The sequence below is a fragment of the Schistocerca cancellata genome, chromosome 5 (assembly GCF_023864275.1).
Source record: "Schistocerca cancellata isolate TAMUIC-IGC-003103 chromosome 5, iqSchCanc2.1, whole genome shotgun sequence".
In the NCBI taxonomy this organism is placed as follows: Eukaryota; Metazoa; Arthropoda; class Insecta; order Orthoptera; family Acrididae; genus Schistocerca; species Schistocerca cancellata.
In genome coordinates, this window is record NC_064630.1 from 85,312,454 (window position 1) to 85,330,401 (window position 17,948).

The 17,948-nt window shown below is 36.8% G+C and overlaps 1 protein-coding gene across 1 annotated transcript in view; it reads left to right on the plus strand.

Annotated features, from left to right (window-relative positions):
* The window catches only part of LOC126189020 (uncharacterized), a 165,812-nt gene that overhangs the window by 61,798 nt on the left and 86,066 nt on the right, over positions 1-17,948 (plus strand). Inside the window, exons 5-6 of the mRNA XM_049930839.1 lie at positions 13,160-13,403; positions 16,890-17,067. Coding sequence (XP_049786796.1) covers positions 13,160-13,403; positions 16,890-17,067 — 422 coding nt within the window. The remainder of the gene's footprint in view (positions 1-13,159; positions 13,404-16,889; positions 17,068-17,948) is intronic.

The following is a 17,948-nucleotide window of genomic DNA, read 5'->3' on the forward strand; positions in this document are numbered from 1 at the left end:
TAGAATTAGGAAAACGGTGTTTCAGTATTTCCGTGACACTCTGTAAAAATAAATTTGTGGGGAAAAATGACCACAGGGATGAGGTTGTAAGTGTGTACCTGATTTTGTTGGCCCTTCTTCCCCATACTGTTTGTTAGGAAACTTACATTGAAATCTCAAAGTACAGTTAGTCATCTAATTTGGAAGTCAGTATCTCACTGGACAGCATCCGATAAAAAAGGTCTAGTTTCATTTGTATTATAAATGTGGTTTAGGTTTAAGTTTTTGGAGGAAATAACTTCACTGAAAGATGGCATGTGCTATAAAGAGCTTACCATATTTCCAACCAACTTTAGCTTACTGTGAAGTTAGTATCGCCATTGGTTAGCTTACTGTTTAAGTTTAGTGCCTTTTTATGCAGGATTGGACTGGATACCAGAACATATACTCTCTTTTCTCACTTAAACAGATAGATAATGCTTCACCCAGTGCTTCATTTCATGCTTTCTTTATTGTACCGTAATTCCAAAAATAGTCTTTAGTTGTCATTTTGTAGCACAAGTGTTCCATTTCATTTTGGTTTTTCTTCCCATCTGTCACAATTGATGAACCTACACCACATTCTGCAGCTATCTTTTTCAACAGTTTTCTTTGTCTATCCTGTTTAGTGCTTCCAACTTTTTGTCTATCAAAACCACCATTTTCTTTCTCAGTGTAACCATTTCACTCACACGCACTCAAAACAGGGGAATGAGAGAACAATACCGGTACATATTATTAACTCTGTAAGGACTAAATCCACACTGACAATAATAATGGTTGATGGGTTGATGGAAGTTACCTTTGGTGCCAACGTAACAAATCTATGTATACCATACTGGATCAACTGTATACCACACATTTTTGTGTTCAAGGAAGGGGAAACAAAACACTGAATCCAGATAAATCAGAAATCTGGATTAATGAGGGCCAAAAAATGTGGTTCTTGTGTGCTATGATATCTCTTTTACATTTAAACAGGTGCAGTGAAAATGAATCAAGCTGGTTTAAAAGTGAGCCAAGATTCCATGAAGGTGCCCTGTATACTGCTACAGTTAACAAGGTAGAATTATTTACAGTCAGTTTATTGGCATATGCTTCAAAACATCACTCTAGACAAATATCATATATGTCAGTTGAATCCCACTTGACACAGTTCTTAACAACAATAACAATCCATACTCTTTCCCTTTGCTTTCTGCAGTATGAAGTTGTCAGATTGTGATCAGCTGTTAAGGCTTTCCACCCCAGAGTAAACATAGTGTTCAGTGTAGCACAGTACATGGGTGCAGAGTGTACGTCCATGGTCATGTACATTGATTTTTCGTTTAGCTTATTACACAAGCCTAAAAAATTCTGGTGGAAAATTACCAGTTGATGCTTTCCAGAAACTGTTAGTGTTTTTTGTGACAGCCTTCTTCTTCTTCTTCTTCTTCTTCTTCTTCTTCATTGCACTCCCCTCTGTATGTGCATATGAACTGCTTTTCCTCATATTATGCTGCAATAAGTGCAGATAAATTAGGTCATAGTATGTTTTTGAAAGTGTGTTTTCATTTACTTTCATGGCCATGTGTGGAATCCTATTATGGAGAAGAAAAATTGATGTGACTTTCCCATTTCATGTGCCTATCGTTACAGTGTGGAAGTGCTGTAAGCCACATGCAGAACTGTGGTTTGAGGGGGGTCTTAGTGCTCAGTTTCTATTTGAGTTGAGACCATGGGTAAAAAGTTTCTGGTCTAGCGTGGCCCAGCGGCTTTTTGTACAGCCATTTAAACATCTGCCTTGCTGTAGCTGTGTTACAGTATATTAAGCAAGTTTTGAACAACAAACTGGAGCTGGTGCCCAGGCAAATTGTGCGAGTAGATTAATTCCTTGTGCAAAGGATTTTAACTGGGCTGAACTGGGCACAGCTAATGGTACAGTTTGGATTTTACCTCTGGACTGGAGTTAGACTGATCATTCAGTTTTGGTCAACTGGTGTATGTTACCTTTGTCTAAGATAAGTTTTAACTGTTTTAAAAAAATCTTGCTACGTTTGGATTTTCTCTGCAGAAATGCATTTTTGTGGGAGGTTTTTGAAGTGCGCTACTTTTATGAATCAGCTGAAACTTTGCATGAAGGTAGATTAATGAATAAAGTAAAAAGAAAACCTTTTTAGCCAATAATTTTGAGCCATTCTTGAGAAACAATTGTTTAAAGTCAAACTACATGTAGCTTGTAAAATTTGTTCTCATGTGAATTGAATCTGCGTAAACGATTTTAAATGAATCAGATAGACAAAAAATGCATTCTTATGATAAAATTGTTTTCAAAAATCCAGCTTCATTTTAATTTTTCATGGAAAAGACATGATTTTTGTTTGTTTTTTTACCCGCATCACTTTTATGTTTCAAACTTGTGCAAATCCATTTTAATTATTTAGGGAGGTAGACAAATACATGCAAGTAGTTGTCATTCTGTTGTTTTGTGAAGTTTTTATAGACTGCCATGATATGGCAATCTGAATTTGCACATAAAACTCACATAAAATCTGGTTTTATGTGGGTCACACATGCTGAGATGGTTTAAAGTGATACAGGTGATAGTAAAAAATATATTCTTACAGTAATTATAAGGTGCGGTTCCAAATATCTTTAGACATTCGGATTTTATATGCAAAAAATCACGCATTTGCACATGAAACTGTGTTTTGTAGAAATGTATTGCATTTTAAGTGCTGTATTCAGATATAATTAAAAAATCTGGTCTTTATATTTGATTATTGTTTCATTGTTTACACATTAAACATGGCTTAAAATCATGGAAAAATCTTTGGACATACGAAACAGTGTATGTACCAAACCAGAGTCGCCTAGCCCTGTAAAAGATGGTATACTGTTTGATCAAGCATTCAAAGCTTTATGGATGACCACACAGAAAATTAAACAAACCCAAAAATTGCTTTAAAACAACTCTGTCACCTTATTTCTAGCCAACACAAAATGTTTTACTGGGTTTTCCTTCAAAGACTACTATATTATTGTGCAGAAAGTTTATTTTCAGACAAAACAAGCTTAAGTTCATCAATTTTCGTACTGGATTGAAAAATTGGTAGTATTTTGTTGTGCATTTATTGTTTTGCAGTTCTGTTTATTTCAACCAATCAGACTCGTACTTAATTTGGATGTTGCAATATTCCGTGCAAAAATTAATCATGTGAGGTTTTCTAGTGGGCAGGTCTTAATTTTCAGTTTTTATTATTGCACACTTTAAATAAACAATGAAAAGAATTTCAAGATAAGAGATAATAACTAGATGTATAATTTTCATTAGTTTAGTATTTGTTATCTGAATCTTTCAATTTGTTATATAGTAAACTTTTAAGTAAGTTTGTGACGTTCACCTGCTTTATTTCTTTGTTGATAGTCCGCAGTGTCAATGTACTGTGTTGTTATATTGGCAGAAAAATGGGGGGGGGGGGGGGGAGGGAGGTGAGGTGGAAGTTCTACACTGACTACTGTAAATGATGTAGCTGACAGTTGCATTTCACAATTCTTTACTTTCACTGTTCACAACCCCATAATATTACACAGTTAATATGGCCAGTTCACTATTGGTTAACTTTTGATAAGCCTCATTAATAGTTTGCAGACAAACGTCAGCATACTGCTGCAATAGTTTACCATTGAACATCTATGACCAGCAAAAACCTAACCATGCAGTTCTTGCAGAATAATATGGTATGTGTGGCACTATTGAACAGACACTGTCATTATTTTAACACACGGCCTATATGTGTTACACTTATTTCATGGTTAAGTTGGTGCATTATTGCTGACCTAACCAGTACAGGTTTCTCGTCTGAAAATCGGCCATAGACTGACTGTCTTGGGACCAAAAATCAGGCCTTTATATATCCTCACAATAATAGGTACTGAAACTATACATTGTTTGATGTTTAAGTTACTGAAATTACAATTAAAACATAACTCATTCAATTAACTGAATATATAGAAAAATTCCTACTTTTAAACAGTTTCTTCTACCACAAAGCTTAGGCCAAATTATTTGTTTAAATAATGTAATTAACAGATGTAGTTATACAAACAATACTTTTGACAAAACTGGTAATTACTTTGGAATTAATTAAGGGCTGACTTCGTTAATATATTTTCGAATAGAGCCAAATAAATATTTTAAGAATGCTAGTGGCTTTTCTTCCAAATGTTTATAATTAGTACAGAATTTATATTTGTTTATAAGTCAACAGTAGAATCTAAGTCATGAAACAATTACTGATTTCACTGTGTAACAAAAGATATTAACTAGGATTAGTCTAAATAAATTAGGAAATTAATTACATACACAAAACTAAGCACGAAATTAGACCTGATGCTATATTCCTAAGACTGAGGGCCAACCTTTCTCTTTTATGGAAATGAAAATTATACTCATGTATGTTAATGGTAATTTGTCAAAAATGAAAAAAAATGAGGCAGGTGGCAAAACAAGAAGGGAAGTAAAGAGATCCCAGCTTGCTTCGTCACAAGTTACCAGGCAGGTAACTGTAGAGGAGCCAGACTAATGATCCCTAACTCGAGCAACATGGTTTGAAAGACAATAAAAAAAACTATCTGGATCAGTCTTGTCCAAGTCCAAAAAAATCTTCATCGGTTGCCAAAAATATGGTAGAGTAAAAGCTGCAAACTAGAATGAAAAATGCTCCTGTTGTGGTGCAGAAAAGGCGAATATGTCCTGGGCAGAGTTGGGGATGTAAAAGAAGGGAACTAGCTTTTCGGACTTATCTGGCATCTTCAAAGACATTTAAATCAAAACATCTAGATATATTCACACTTTTTTTCAGCATTAACCCTACTTCCTCAGTGCAATGAGCTGTCTCAGTTGCAAGGTGGTGGCACACCTGCATCTTGTAATTTGTAGGCTAATGTCTGTGGTCCTGCACCCAAAATCCAGATGATTTGCCAGCCGTAGTAAACAGCATATAATATATATAATCCTGCAACATATCAGCATGATACTTTGATAACATAACTTGTTATCTACATCAGATGGTACCTGAGACTGCTCTTTGAGTGGAATGGATCCAGTATTTATATCTGGACCCCCCCCCTCTGCAGACGTGCGCTCTTAGGCATCGCACGCCTGTTGGCTCGCTGGTGTTCCATTTTCAGAATCTCAGTGCACTGGCATGCACACCAGACTGGAGATGACATGCTACTGTATAAAAATACAATTAACTTGGTGAGAGAGAAAGGTATGATGATAGCATCGTACTCACCAGCACCTGTCAATTGGTAACTTTTTTATTTTTTATTGTTTTTACACTAACCCCATGCAGGACATGAAGATAGGTACTGCCTTCAGTCTTCTGCAACATGTACTCAAAATGATTAGTCTTGAAAGTTCTCTTCCTATTAATAATTACCTCGTCTTTCTCGTAGTATGACGGTGGTGGTGGTGGTGGTGGTGGTGGTGGTGGTGGTGGTGGTGGTGGTGCAGCAGCAGCAGCAGTCATATTCTTGAGGATTATCCTGTGTGTCCGAAGATTTGCCGTAGAGTCATTCCATGTCAAATCAACACACTTTAAATAAAAATTTTACCTCACCCTCTTAGATTTTGCTGAAAGTTGGTATACTTATAGTGGGCACTGAGACTAAGAAAAATACCAAATTTCAATTTTTTTTATCTCAAACCATTCCTGAAATATGGTCATGTAAACTTTTCAAAAACTGGCCAAAAATGTGTGAACAGACTTTTTCCAAATTGTCCTAGGAGCTGCCCTAATTGAGCTAGAGAACTGGGAAAGGTGTCATTTTGCAGCATTTTGCATGCTCTTTCCAGGGATATACAACAAAACATAGCTTCTAATTAATCACCTTTTTCAAAATACTAATTAATATTTTGATTTAATTTTTTTACAAAAAGTACATAATTGAACATTTTCAAAATATTTCCATAACTACTTCATACTATTGTAAATCACATGGCAAAATATAAATGTGGGATGATGATGGGTTCATTGTTAAAAAAAAATTATTCCGGACTCTTGTTTTTCACTAACGGCCCTAGTTTGACCAAAGTGACCTTTAAGGTAGTACGTCAGTAGGGGACCATATACATAGGGCTTGATGTCTGTACAATAATTCAGAGACTGGAGCCATTGTTGAGATGATGTTGTCTGCATTGTTACCTTCTAAGGCTTTGTGTACCTACAGCATTATTGTGCACTGTGGTTTTAGTGCAAATCAATTGTTACCTCTGTGTTGACCAGTCTGTATCTATTATATTTAATAGTTCATTTTCAAGTAAATCTATACATTGAAGGACAGTTTATAAGTGGTTTTTGTATAAATATGAAACCAAGTAAAAAGTGCAGTGCTGTAAGAGTGCAGCCTTGTAATCCATTGAACAAGTCAAATCATTTTATTAGAGACAGAAAAAAACTGAGAAATGTCACAACATGGATGCCCAAATTATTTCCTCAAATACCAAGTGGTGCCAAGATTTGTGATAAATGTAGGAAAGATGTAACCAAATTGAAAAATACACCAGAGCCCATCAGTGATGAAAGTGTTGAAGAAGAATCTTCTGGATCAGAGATAATCATCCGAGACCAAGACCCTGACTTCACTCCAACATTTAACACAACACTTCAAGAACTAGGTGAGACCCCAATTGACAAGAGAAAACTAACATCTAGGCATTACGCCAAATCAAAAGTGAAGAAAATCTCATCAATGACACGTAAACTTTTTGTTGCTCCTGAAACTTCGTCGGATACTGATACTGATGAATCCGTTCTTGAAAAAATTAAAAGAAACTTTAAAAATTCTATAAGTAGAGCAAAAAAAAACTAATGATTCTTACAAGTTTACCTGAAAAGTGGAGTGTCAGGAAAATAATGAGGGGAATTTAATGCTCCTTATTACATTGTTCGGCAGTCCAAAAAAAATTTTGAAAGAGAAAGGTTTCATATAAGGTCCAAACCCAAAACCAGGGAAGTGTTTACCAACAGAAACTGTCAAAACTGTACATTCATTTTATGAAAATGATGAAGTTAGCAGGACAATGCTAGGTATTAAAGATTGTGTGACAATTACAGAAACAAGTGGAAATAAAACAAAAATATCAAAAAGACTTATTTTGTGTAACCTTAAAGAAGCTTACAAGCATTTTAAAGACAAGTTTCGTAACATAAAAATAGGTTTCTCTAAATTTGCTGAGTTGAGACCAAAACATTGTATCAGCTGGCCGGAGTGGCGCACACACACTGTCTGCGCGTGCACAACTCAGCAAAACATAAAATTAATGATAGAAAATGCCAAACTAAATACAGTAACAAACAGCAGCTTAAACAATTACAAGCAGTGCATTGCAAAAATGCTTTCCAACCCATCATCAGTTGATTGCAACATGGGAAACTGTGAATACTGTCCAGGAGAAACTGTCATACGTAAAATTTTAAGACTCTTTTCATGAAAACTTAATTGAACAAGTTCAGTTCCGACAGTGGATGTCAGTTGACTGATGTAATCTGGAAATTGTTCAGAAAACTTCTGAAGAATTCATAGGTTTATTTTGTAGTAAGATGTCGACTTTGATTCGGCATGACTTCATTGCCAAGCAACAATGAACATTCCTTAACTCCACAAGAGAAAACCTTATAGAATCTGAATTTGTTGTCATATGTGATTTTTCAGAAAATTATAGTATAGTTCTACAGGATGAAGCTCAGAGTTTCCACTGGACAAGACAACAGATTACCATTCATCCTTTTGTTATATATTACAAACAGGAAGACAAAATTGAGGGTATGAGCTTTGTCATTGTTTCTGATTGCCTGGAGCACAATACAACTGTGGTTTACACCTTTCAAAAGAAGCTAATTTCATATCTAACAAATAAATTTCAAAAGATTCCAAAAAAGATATATTATTCTGACAGTTCTGCCGCTCAGTATAAAAATAAGAAAAACTTCCTGAACCTATGCCTTCATGAGGAAGACTTCAACATAAAAGCTGAGTGGCACTTTTCAGCCACAGCACATGGGAAAGGGCCTTGTGATGGTGTAGGAGGTTCAGTAAAGAGACTGGCAGCTCGTGCAAGTTTGCAAAGGCCATACCAAAATTAGATCCAAACCGCATGAGATCTATTTGAGAGTGCAGTAGATAATATCACAAATGTTGATTTTTGCATATTCCACTCAAGAAGACTACGCTGCTTCAGAAATATTATTAAAAAGCCGACTTGAAGAGGCATCGACAATCAAAGGAACACAGCAATTTCACGCTTTCATTCCCAACACTACATCAAAATTAATATTCAAATACGTCTCAGGTGATATGCAGAGTTGGGAGAGGGAAGTAACTACATCACCAGACAAACTGAAGTTACAAGATGTATCAGGCTATGTCACCACTGTATATGGCAGAAACTGGTGGCTTGGGTACATTTTAGAACAAAACGAAGAACCTGATGAAGTGAAAATAACTTTTCTTCATCCATGTGGACCAGCTAAGTCATTCTCTTATCCTGCACATGCAGATGTCCTGTGGGTGTCAGTTGTGGATGTTCTCACAAAAGTGAATCCATTTACTCCGACAAGGAGAACATACATTCTTAATGAAAGTGGTGTAAACCAAACCCAGTCAGCTTTATTAAAATGTAATATGTGAAGTTCCAAGACAATTTATTGGGAAACTGCTTTCAACTCAAAACTTAATTTTTGTCTCAGGTTAGTGTTAATGTATATTTTATAGAAAGTTGTTTCAAAATTATTGTTAGTACCTATTGTGTTAAATTTAGCTATGTACAGATACCTGTTACTCAAAAACAAGCATTACGTATTTAATTTGTTTAATAGTTCCATTTCAAACATCATGGACCAGAACTATTATGTAAATACTTGTACTTATTCATACTTTTTCAGTTTGTAGTTAAATGCTCAATTTCTTGTTTTTGTTATATTGGTTAATATACTGTTAGTGAAGTTGTATGAAATTAAAATAAGCAGTCAACTTAATTATAAAATATGCTGATTAGTTTTGGTTTAATAAGGTGATGTTTTGATATTTCTAATACTTTTTTTACTTACCTTTCAGTATATTTTAAAGAAATTCCTGTTAAAGGTCAATTTGGTCAAACTAGGGCCGTTAGTGAAAAACAAGAGTCCGGAATAATTTTTTTTTTTACAATGAACCCATCATCATCCCAGATTTATATTTTGCCATGTGATTTACAATAGTATGAAGTAATTATGAAAATATTTTGAAAATTTTCAATTATGTACTTTTTGTAAAAAAAAATTAAATCAAAATATTAATTAGTATTTTGAAAAAGGTGATTAATTAGAAGCTATGTTTTGTTGTATATCCCTGTAAAGAGCATGCAAAATGACACCTTTCCCAGTTCTCTAGCTCAATTAGGGCAGCTCCTAGGACAATTTGGAAAAAGTCTGTTCACACATTTTTGGCCAGTTTTTGAAAAGTTTACATGACCATATTTCAGGAATGGTTTGAGATAAAAAAACTGAAATTTGGTATTTTTCTTAGTCTCAGTGCCCACTATAAATATACCAACTTTCAGCAAAATCTAAGAGGGTGAGGTAAAATAGGTGTGTTGATTTGACATGGAATGACTCTGTAATGGTTCATGATGCACATAGAGGGGAACAGGAGTACTTGAAGCTCGTAGAAATAGATATTTTTCTTTCACACGCTATCCAATTTTTAGTTGTTAGACAAATAGAGAACAAATATACATCTGCATACCTCAGCAGACAAGAACAGAAGAGCTATGTTACAATCATTAAAACAAAAGATGTGTTGTAAAAAATCTGAAGGTACATAATTTTTAATTTTTCTGCTGGCCTCTTAGATTACATTAATGTGGCGTAATACGAATTAATGTATCTTTGGGACATTAAACTGGCACCTGTATCAAATAATACATGTCGTTTGTCTAGGCAGATAAACCTTACAGGTATGTACACAGTACAAATGCATCCAATGGGTGCAGGCTGCAGAGGGCATGCCTGGAACCAAACTATGGAGGGAGAAGGCCACAGATATAAATACGGGACCTGTTCCATTCGAAGAGCAGTCTCGGGTAACATCTGGTGAAGAATGGCTCTGATATTCGGCAGAATACCCGACACTTCAAAGGTGTCAACAGGTCGCTGGGAAAGGCAGAAGAATTACATCGATATGTAATAGCATATGGCTGAAGAGTATACATGTAATAGCTAAAAAAGAAAAGTTTTTCTCAGTGGGATAAAATTCTGGGGATGTGTTTTTTCCTGGGGTGGTGCTAAATCAGTCTTTTTATTTCTGTGTTGGGGGGTGTTGATATTTTTTCACCAAGGTGACCATTTCTCCCCAAAACTCACTCCCTGTTACATGTATGATGAGAGTTACAAGAACAAATATGTACAAATTTTTGTGCTTGTAGAGAGTGGGATGCTTCTACAATTGTAAGTGTCAGAGAGTGGGGATACCTCTATAATAGGAAGTATTCCACAGTGAGGGGTCCACGCATCCTAAACTTTAATGACACATTGTGTCATGTTGGATGACATAAGTTACTTATTTGACACAGCCCATTATATTACATGACGTGTACTAATACTAACAAGTAAAAGAGTGTGAATATGTCAAGAGGTTTTAATTTAAATATCTTTGAAGCTACCAGATGAGTTGAAAAGCTAGTTCCCTTCTTTTACATCCCCGACTGCCAGGACATACTCACGTTTTTGTGCTACGGTTGGAGCTTTTTCTTTCTGGATAGTTTAATACCCAGACTTTCATCATGCTGTACATTCTTTGCAACTGAATCTTCTAGTTTGGTCTGAAAAATATTTTGCCTATATGGCTTGGCTTATACATATGTTTAGGCTCACCTTCAAAAATCAAACAATGGAAAATCTAGGATGGAATAATGACAGTTTTATGAAAAGGATAGTTGATACTCGGCGTATAGTGGAGATGCTGAGTCGCAGATGGTCACAACAAAAAGACAATAAGAAAGTGAGCTTTCGGCCAACAAAGCATTTGGCAGAGATAGACAATAGGTGCCCCCCCCCCCCCCCACACACACACACACTCACGACCACAGTCTCTGGCTGCTGAGGCCACACTGCAAGCAGCAGCAAATTGTGGGAGAAGCCATCCAGTGGTAGGGGTAAGGAGCAGGCTGGGGGGGAGGGGGGGGTGTAAGGGATAGTAGGGTAGGGTTGGGGCATGGTAAAGTGCTGCTTGTGGGTGCATACAGGAACGAGGTGGAGGGAAGGTAGGGCAGCTAGGTGCAGTCAGAAGGTTAGACGGAGTGCAAGGGGGTGGGGGTGGGGCTGGGGCTGGGGGTGGGGGTTGTCAGTAGAAAAGGAGAGAAGTAAAAAGACTTTTCGTGCATTGGAGGAATAAAGGGATGTGTAGTGCTGGAATGTGAACAGGGAAGGGGTTAGATGGGTGAGGACAGTGACTAATGAAGGTTGAGGCCAGGGGGGCTATGGGAACGGAGGATATTCTGCAAGGAGAGTTCCTACCTGCACACTTCAGTAAAGCTAGTGTTGGTGGGACGGATCCAGATGGCACAGACTGTGAAGCAGTCATTGAAATGAAGATGGCATGCTCAGCAATGGGGGTTCAACTGTTTCTTGGTAACAGTTTGTCAGTGGCTATTTGTGCAGACAGACAGCTTATTGGTTGTCATGCCGATGTGGAATGCAGTACAGTGGTTACAGCTTAGCTTGTAGATCATATGACTTGTTTCAGAGGTAGCCCTGCTCTTGATGGGATAGGTGATGCTTGTGACTGGACTGGAGTAGTTCGTGGTGATGGGATAATGTATAGGACAGGTCTTGCATCTAGTTCTGTTACAGGGATATGGCCCATGAGGCAGGGGGTTGGGATCAGGGGTTGTGTAGGGATGGACAGGGATGTTGTATAGGTAGGTGGCGGAATACTGCTGTTGCAGGGGTAGGAAGGACATTCCTCATTTCAGGGCCTGAGGAGAACAGTCAAAACTCCGGTGGAGAATGTGATTCAGTTGCTCCAGTTCTGGGTGGTACTGAGTCATGAGGGGAATGTCCTCTGTGGCCAGACGATGGGACTTAAGGAGGTGGTTGGTGAATGGAGAGATGGCATCTGACAGGTGGACCACCAGTTGCTGAGCGCACTGCTGAACACGACATTCTTCATTTCGGTACTGCTTCACAGCCTGGCCCTACAATATATCCTACGTTCCCGTAACCGTCCTAGCCTCAACCTTCGTTAGTCATTGTCCTTTACCCACCTATCCCCTTCCATGTTCCCATTCCAGCACTACACAGCCCTCTATTCCAGCTTCTTCCATCAACTGCTGCTTGCAGTTTGGCCTTGACAGCTAGAAACAGTGGTCGTGTGCGCGAGTGTTGGTTGAGTGTGTGTAATTCTGATGAGAGCCTGTTTAGCCAAAAGCTTTGTTTGACAGTCTTTTTGTTGTGCCTATCTACAACTCAGCATCTCTGGTTTATGCACATCTTGTATTATGCTGAGCACACTGTTTGTACTTTCTACATTTGAAATGCTGTTTTCTTTCTTTCTTTCTTTTTTTAATAAAAGTTTGTAGACTGCCTCAAAGTGATAATTTGTGACTTTTCTGAGATAGTTTACCAGACTCTTTTATGAGAACAGTGTGTTTACTCAGAGTTATAAATACTTAGAAATATTTTTATTGTAACTACAGTTTCTGTTGGGTAGAATCTGTATTTACTTTCTCTTAATAGATTCTTCTTCTTCTTCTTCTTCTTCTTCTTCTTCTTCTACAGATAGTTGTCAGGACTGTTCTGGGTTTTGTTGGTCTGCAAGTTTTTGTATACCATTTTATATGTTTGTGTATGGTCAGGTTTGCAGCTTTTGGCATTTCTCTAATAACCCAGTGTTTGGCAGAACTCTGAGCTTACTTATTCGTCAGTTGCATGTTTTACCTACTGGTAGCTATGTTAATAGTTAAATGATCTATTAGTTTATATTCAAATGCAAGTGTGCATGCACACAGTGATTATTTTTGCTTTCTGTGGAAATAAATACCCAGCTTTTGCTTCAGTGCTGTCTTTTATTATTTGACAGACAATTTTGTGTTAACTGGTATTGACTTATTCTTCAGAGGGCAGCACTGAGGAAACTGATGCGTCATCTTCATGTGCTGGTCGCAGTGCACCTGTGTCAAGATTAGGGGAAGACTTATTGAGGATGTTCCTTGAAGAAATAAATCCAGATGTTACTGTGGAAGTTGGAGGTCGACGTATGAAGGCCCATAAATGCATTTTGTCATCTCGCTGCCAGTATTTTGCTGCCATGCTGAGTGGTGGATGGGTTGAAAGTGCTGGCAATGTTATTTCATTACAAGGGTAAGAAACTATTACAGCTATAACTAAATTTTTAGTTGTAATGAACTTCATGTCAACAAATACAAAATGTGTTTGTTCCCATCTATCATATAGTTTACAGATATTGTTTTTCTGTATCAGTAGTAAGTATTGTTAGCCACAATAGTTGTTTTGAACTGTAAAGTGAAATGTTTCATGCCTGGGAACATAAAATACAGGGGATCTGGTTATATTTGATTTTAAAGTGGAAATTCACAGGTCATCTCAGTATGAAGGTATTGTGTATTGAATGATGACAAGGTTAGAATTGTACTCTGCATAAGCAAACACTTCCTGTTTTAATTATGATGTTGGCATTGCCATCACTCGCAGAATTTGAACAGTAAAGCAAGCACATGAATCTTAGTGGCCATATAATTTGCGCCATTGTGGTTTTGTTTCGCAGAAATTCTTAGTACACTGTTGTAGAGTTGTATGAAGTCTTCTGGACACACGAAACCAGAAATCTTCCAAGCGCACTAGATTCATGTTGACTGTTCGTAAAGATAATTATTGCTTATGTTCAGACTTCATGGTTTTCAATCTACGAACAAGGAGCAAGTGAATGTGAAAAATAGGCCTTTAATTTGGCCAAATTATCCCTTCACGAACAGCTATTGGCTGTTTACCATCTGTCAGCTAATAAAGAGATGTACAGTTGGTGGTATACCTACTTTTTGAGCATGGAATGACTGCTATCTGTTCCATACTTCAGTTCGTGGCCACTCAAAAAATAATTCAATTCAGATTCAGGTGAAGCATCCATCAGTGGGGATCTAATACTCAAAATCCCTAAATATGTGCAGTGGATAATGGTGAGAACTGCATTTTTGGTCATTAAATACATACATGACTGCTTTTTAACAAAAGTTCTACATTATGGCAAATCTAAATTCAAGCACTTAAGAGTTTATGTAAATTTCAGAGGTAAATGTTCTGCTCAGTTTTCATTACTATACACCACATACAATGAAAGCTGCACTGTAAATTATTCTTCAAAGGGTTATCACAGTTTATTACTGTCTCTCAAACATGTTGAAACATAACTTTTCTATGTTCTGAAACTTTTCATACACACGTAATGCGTCTCGTATTTCCCCATGTGCCTTTAAATACTCAGTTCAAATTAACATTCAGAATAATAAACAATCTGGTTTGGTACAACATACAAGCATTAGATCAGTCTGCTAGTTAAGTAATACAATGACTGATGGTTACAAAGTTTTTAATCATCTCTTGGATAGCTGCAGTGGTGCCCCAATGCACTTTGGCAGCTGTCCCATTGTCACCCTGCTGCCCCTGTGCACGATGCTGAGACGGTAGGCGATATAAAAAGAGACAAATGATTGGCAGCTATAGACGAGCCGTTACATGCATCCCCTTGGAGACGAAGCAGCTCAGTGTAAGTTGCAGGTTGGACAAAACAAGTCGTTAGTTGGGTCAACTGCAAATTGACATCTTCAGAGGCAAAAACTTTAAGCTGATAGCAGAAGATTACAGACACAGACTCATGTTGGAATTGCTACAATTTAAGCACTGTGTACCTCTTTGTTTTTACAACACTTTTCGTCGTCAATCAATCATCAGTAGGGCCAGGAAAATTTTGCATAAATGATGAAGTGAAAAATAATGCCATTTTCAGTGACATGATGCAAAATTAGCAATTTTTATGAAATCAGCCTTACACTGAAGTGACAGTTTGTTATCTTTGTGAGACTTCCTGACAATTTTGCACAATTTCTTGTACAAAAAAGGTGTGGTTTTGAGAAATCTTTAACATTGTGCACCAGGTAAATTAGTTTATTTTTCTAGTATGCAAGCTTGCTAGTGTTGGGTGCTCCTGTTGTCTAAATAGAAAAAAGAATACATTGTGTTCTGCAGAAGGCAGAGTTTAAAAACCCAAAAATGAAAACAAATATGGCACTTTAGTTGTGCAAATTTCAAAACCACTTTTCGACCTAACCTAGTCCCTGGCCTACACAACAGGTACAACCAACTTCATTTACAAAATAATAAAAGGAATATTGACTAAGGATTCTCAGTGTTCTGTTTTACTGCTGGAAATACATTTGCCTGACGTTGTGTGTCCTGTGCGGTGATTGGCTGATGGAAACAAACTGAGTGAGTGCAATGTTGGTTTGTGTGTTTATGAAGGTAAAGTGATGTATTTTGTGCTGTTCGTATTTATACTTGTGTACTACACAAATATGCAGTTAAACTTGTGCACCATGTTAAAGATCTCTCCAAAAGACTATTTCTCTGACACAAATTGTACGAAAAACATTGGGAAATCTGATGTTGCTGGATAAAATGTTACCTGTTTCCCATTTAAAGGTAAAGATTGCTTCATTACTGTCGGAAAATGAAATTTTGGTCATCAAACCCTTAAACTTTTGAGGAATGTAAAGGGACTAATACTTCAGGCAAAAGTGAAGGAAATACTGAAACGCTGGGTTGCACCTTCAAATTAGATTAACAACACTTTTGGCCATTGATCCATGTATTAAGTCTGGATTGTTGATTCAACAGTGCGATGATAATGAACTGTTAAAATGCTGACATAATAGTCTATATGCACACATAGAATGGCTGATCTCAGCTGTCTAAGATATTCTGAAGATATACAGATCCCTTTATAATTTAGTGGGAAAAGCAACTTTTCAAGCCAATAGGACATGGTGTTGTGCTGAAGACAATTTGTCTTCCTGTTCAAATGTAGACTCCTGACACTTGCTTTCACATCACAGGAAAATATTACACAATGGAAAATCCAGGATGGAATAACGACAATATTAAGAAAAGGACAGACTGCTACTCACTGCTATATAGCAGACGCTCATTCACAGCCAGGCACAGCAGAGACTGCTACACATTGAAGCTTTCAGCCAAACGACCCTCATCTAAACTAGAAAACTCACACACACATCCACACAAGCTCAAATCGTACACACAAGACCACTGTCTCTGGTCACGGTATGTGTACTGTTTATAACGTGTGAGGGTGAAGCATTGTTGAGATTTACTGTTTTGTGTGTGTGTGTGTGTGTGTGTGTGTGTGTGTGTGTGTGTGTGTGTGTGTGTGTGTGTGTGTGTGTTTTAATTTGTTAGTATTAGTTTCAAGTTGTAATTTGATCACTGTAAGGTGTCTGTGTTTCTACTCCATCCCTCAGATGAGCTGCAATACGATTTACGGTTACTGTGATGGTGCAGACACATTTTAGCATGAATGCAGTAATCATATTTAAATAGAACAAGCTGAAGTAACCTTTCAAAGATATGACTGGAAGCTACTCCTATAAATAAATTGTGTAAACATAGTAACATTACGTGTTTGTGTTGTGTCATCAGTTAGAGTAATTGGAAGAGTTTTGACTTTCCAGTCATTTGGGATGAATTCTTTATCATATCTAATACTATTTTTCTATGCAGAAAGGTGCTATATTTCACAAATTTTGTATTCATTTTCAGATTCTCATATAATGCAGTCCATTTTGCACTTTGCCACATCTATAGTGGAGCAAGCAACATACCAGATAGTATTAGCATAGTAGAGTTAGCAACATTGGCTGACATGCTTGGTCTGGAGGGCCTGAAAGAAGTAATTATGTATACTTTGAAAGTAAAGTATTGCCATTTTTTTCACAAGGTAGGTCCATACAAATATATTTATTATTAGGCCAAAGATTTTAATTTGTCAATAACGCAGTAAAGCAATTTGTACTGACATTCAACAGACATGAGATATGTCTCGGTAATGTTTTAATACACTTGTCAAAGGTGTGATCATTTATTTACTATTTGTAACGAATGTATATTATAAATGTCAAAATATCATAAATTGTTGTAGTTAATTTTAACTGCTTGATATGGAAACATGACCTTTTTATTCTGATGGATGTTCACTGTTCACCATATTTGCTATAAAAGCTTTTGAGTGACTGCATTTTATTCGTAAAATGCAAAACTGTCCTAGGTCTTTCTGAGAGTTTGATTTGCCACCTCTCATTGGGGCCCATTTATTAATGAAACAAAAGATGATTTTAAATTACAAACAATGGAAAGTCTAGAGTGGAATGGATAGATTCCTTCCCACCCTACAAAGGTGGTGTTGAGGCACAGAATGGACAATGAAGAAGAATGCTGAAAATATTTCAGCTTTTGTACAAAGTTCCCCTTCAGAAGCAGAAAACTCATATTGCTTTTATTTTATTTTATGTATTTCTCCATCCAAGAATTTCCATTATTGTTGTGTATTTGCAGCATTCTTTTTCATTGTGCTGGTCTTTGACTCAATGCCACCCCTGTACGGTGAGTAGCAGCAGTCTGTAATTTTGTTGTCTGTTTCAGTTACAGTTCACTTTATAGTCAATAATACAATAATTTTTTTTTCAGTGACAATATCTCCATATCCACTACACTTCCTGTTCTTTAATCTCATACCCTGCAAGCAGGTTTTGCACTTGATTTTGGAGGTCCTGATTGCTTAATTGTTCTTTGTGCAGTATTAGTTGATATACTTTGTTGTTT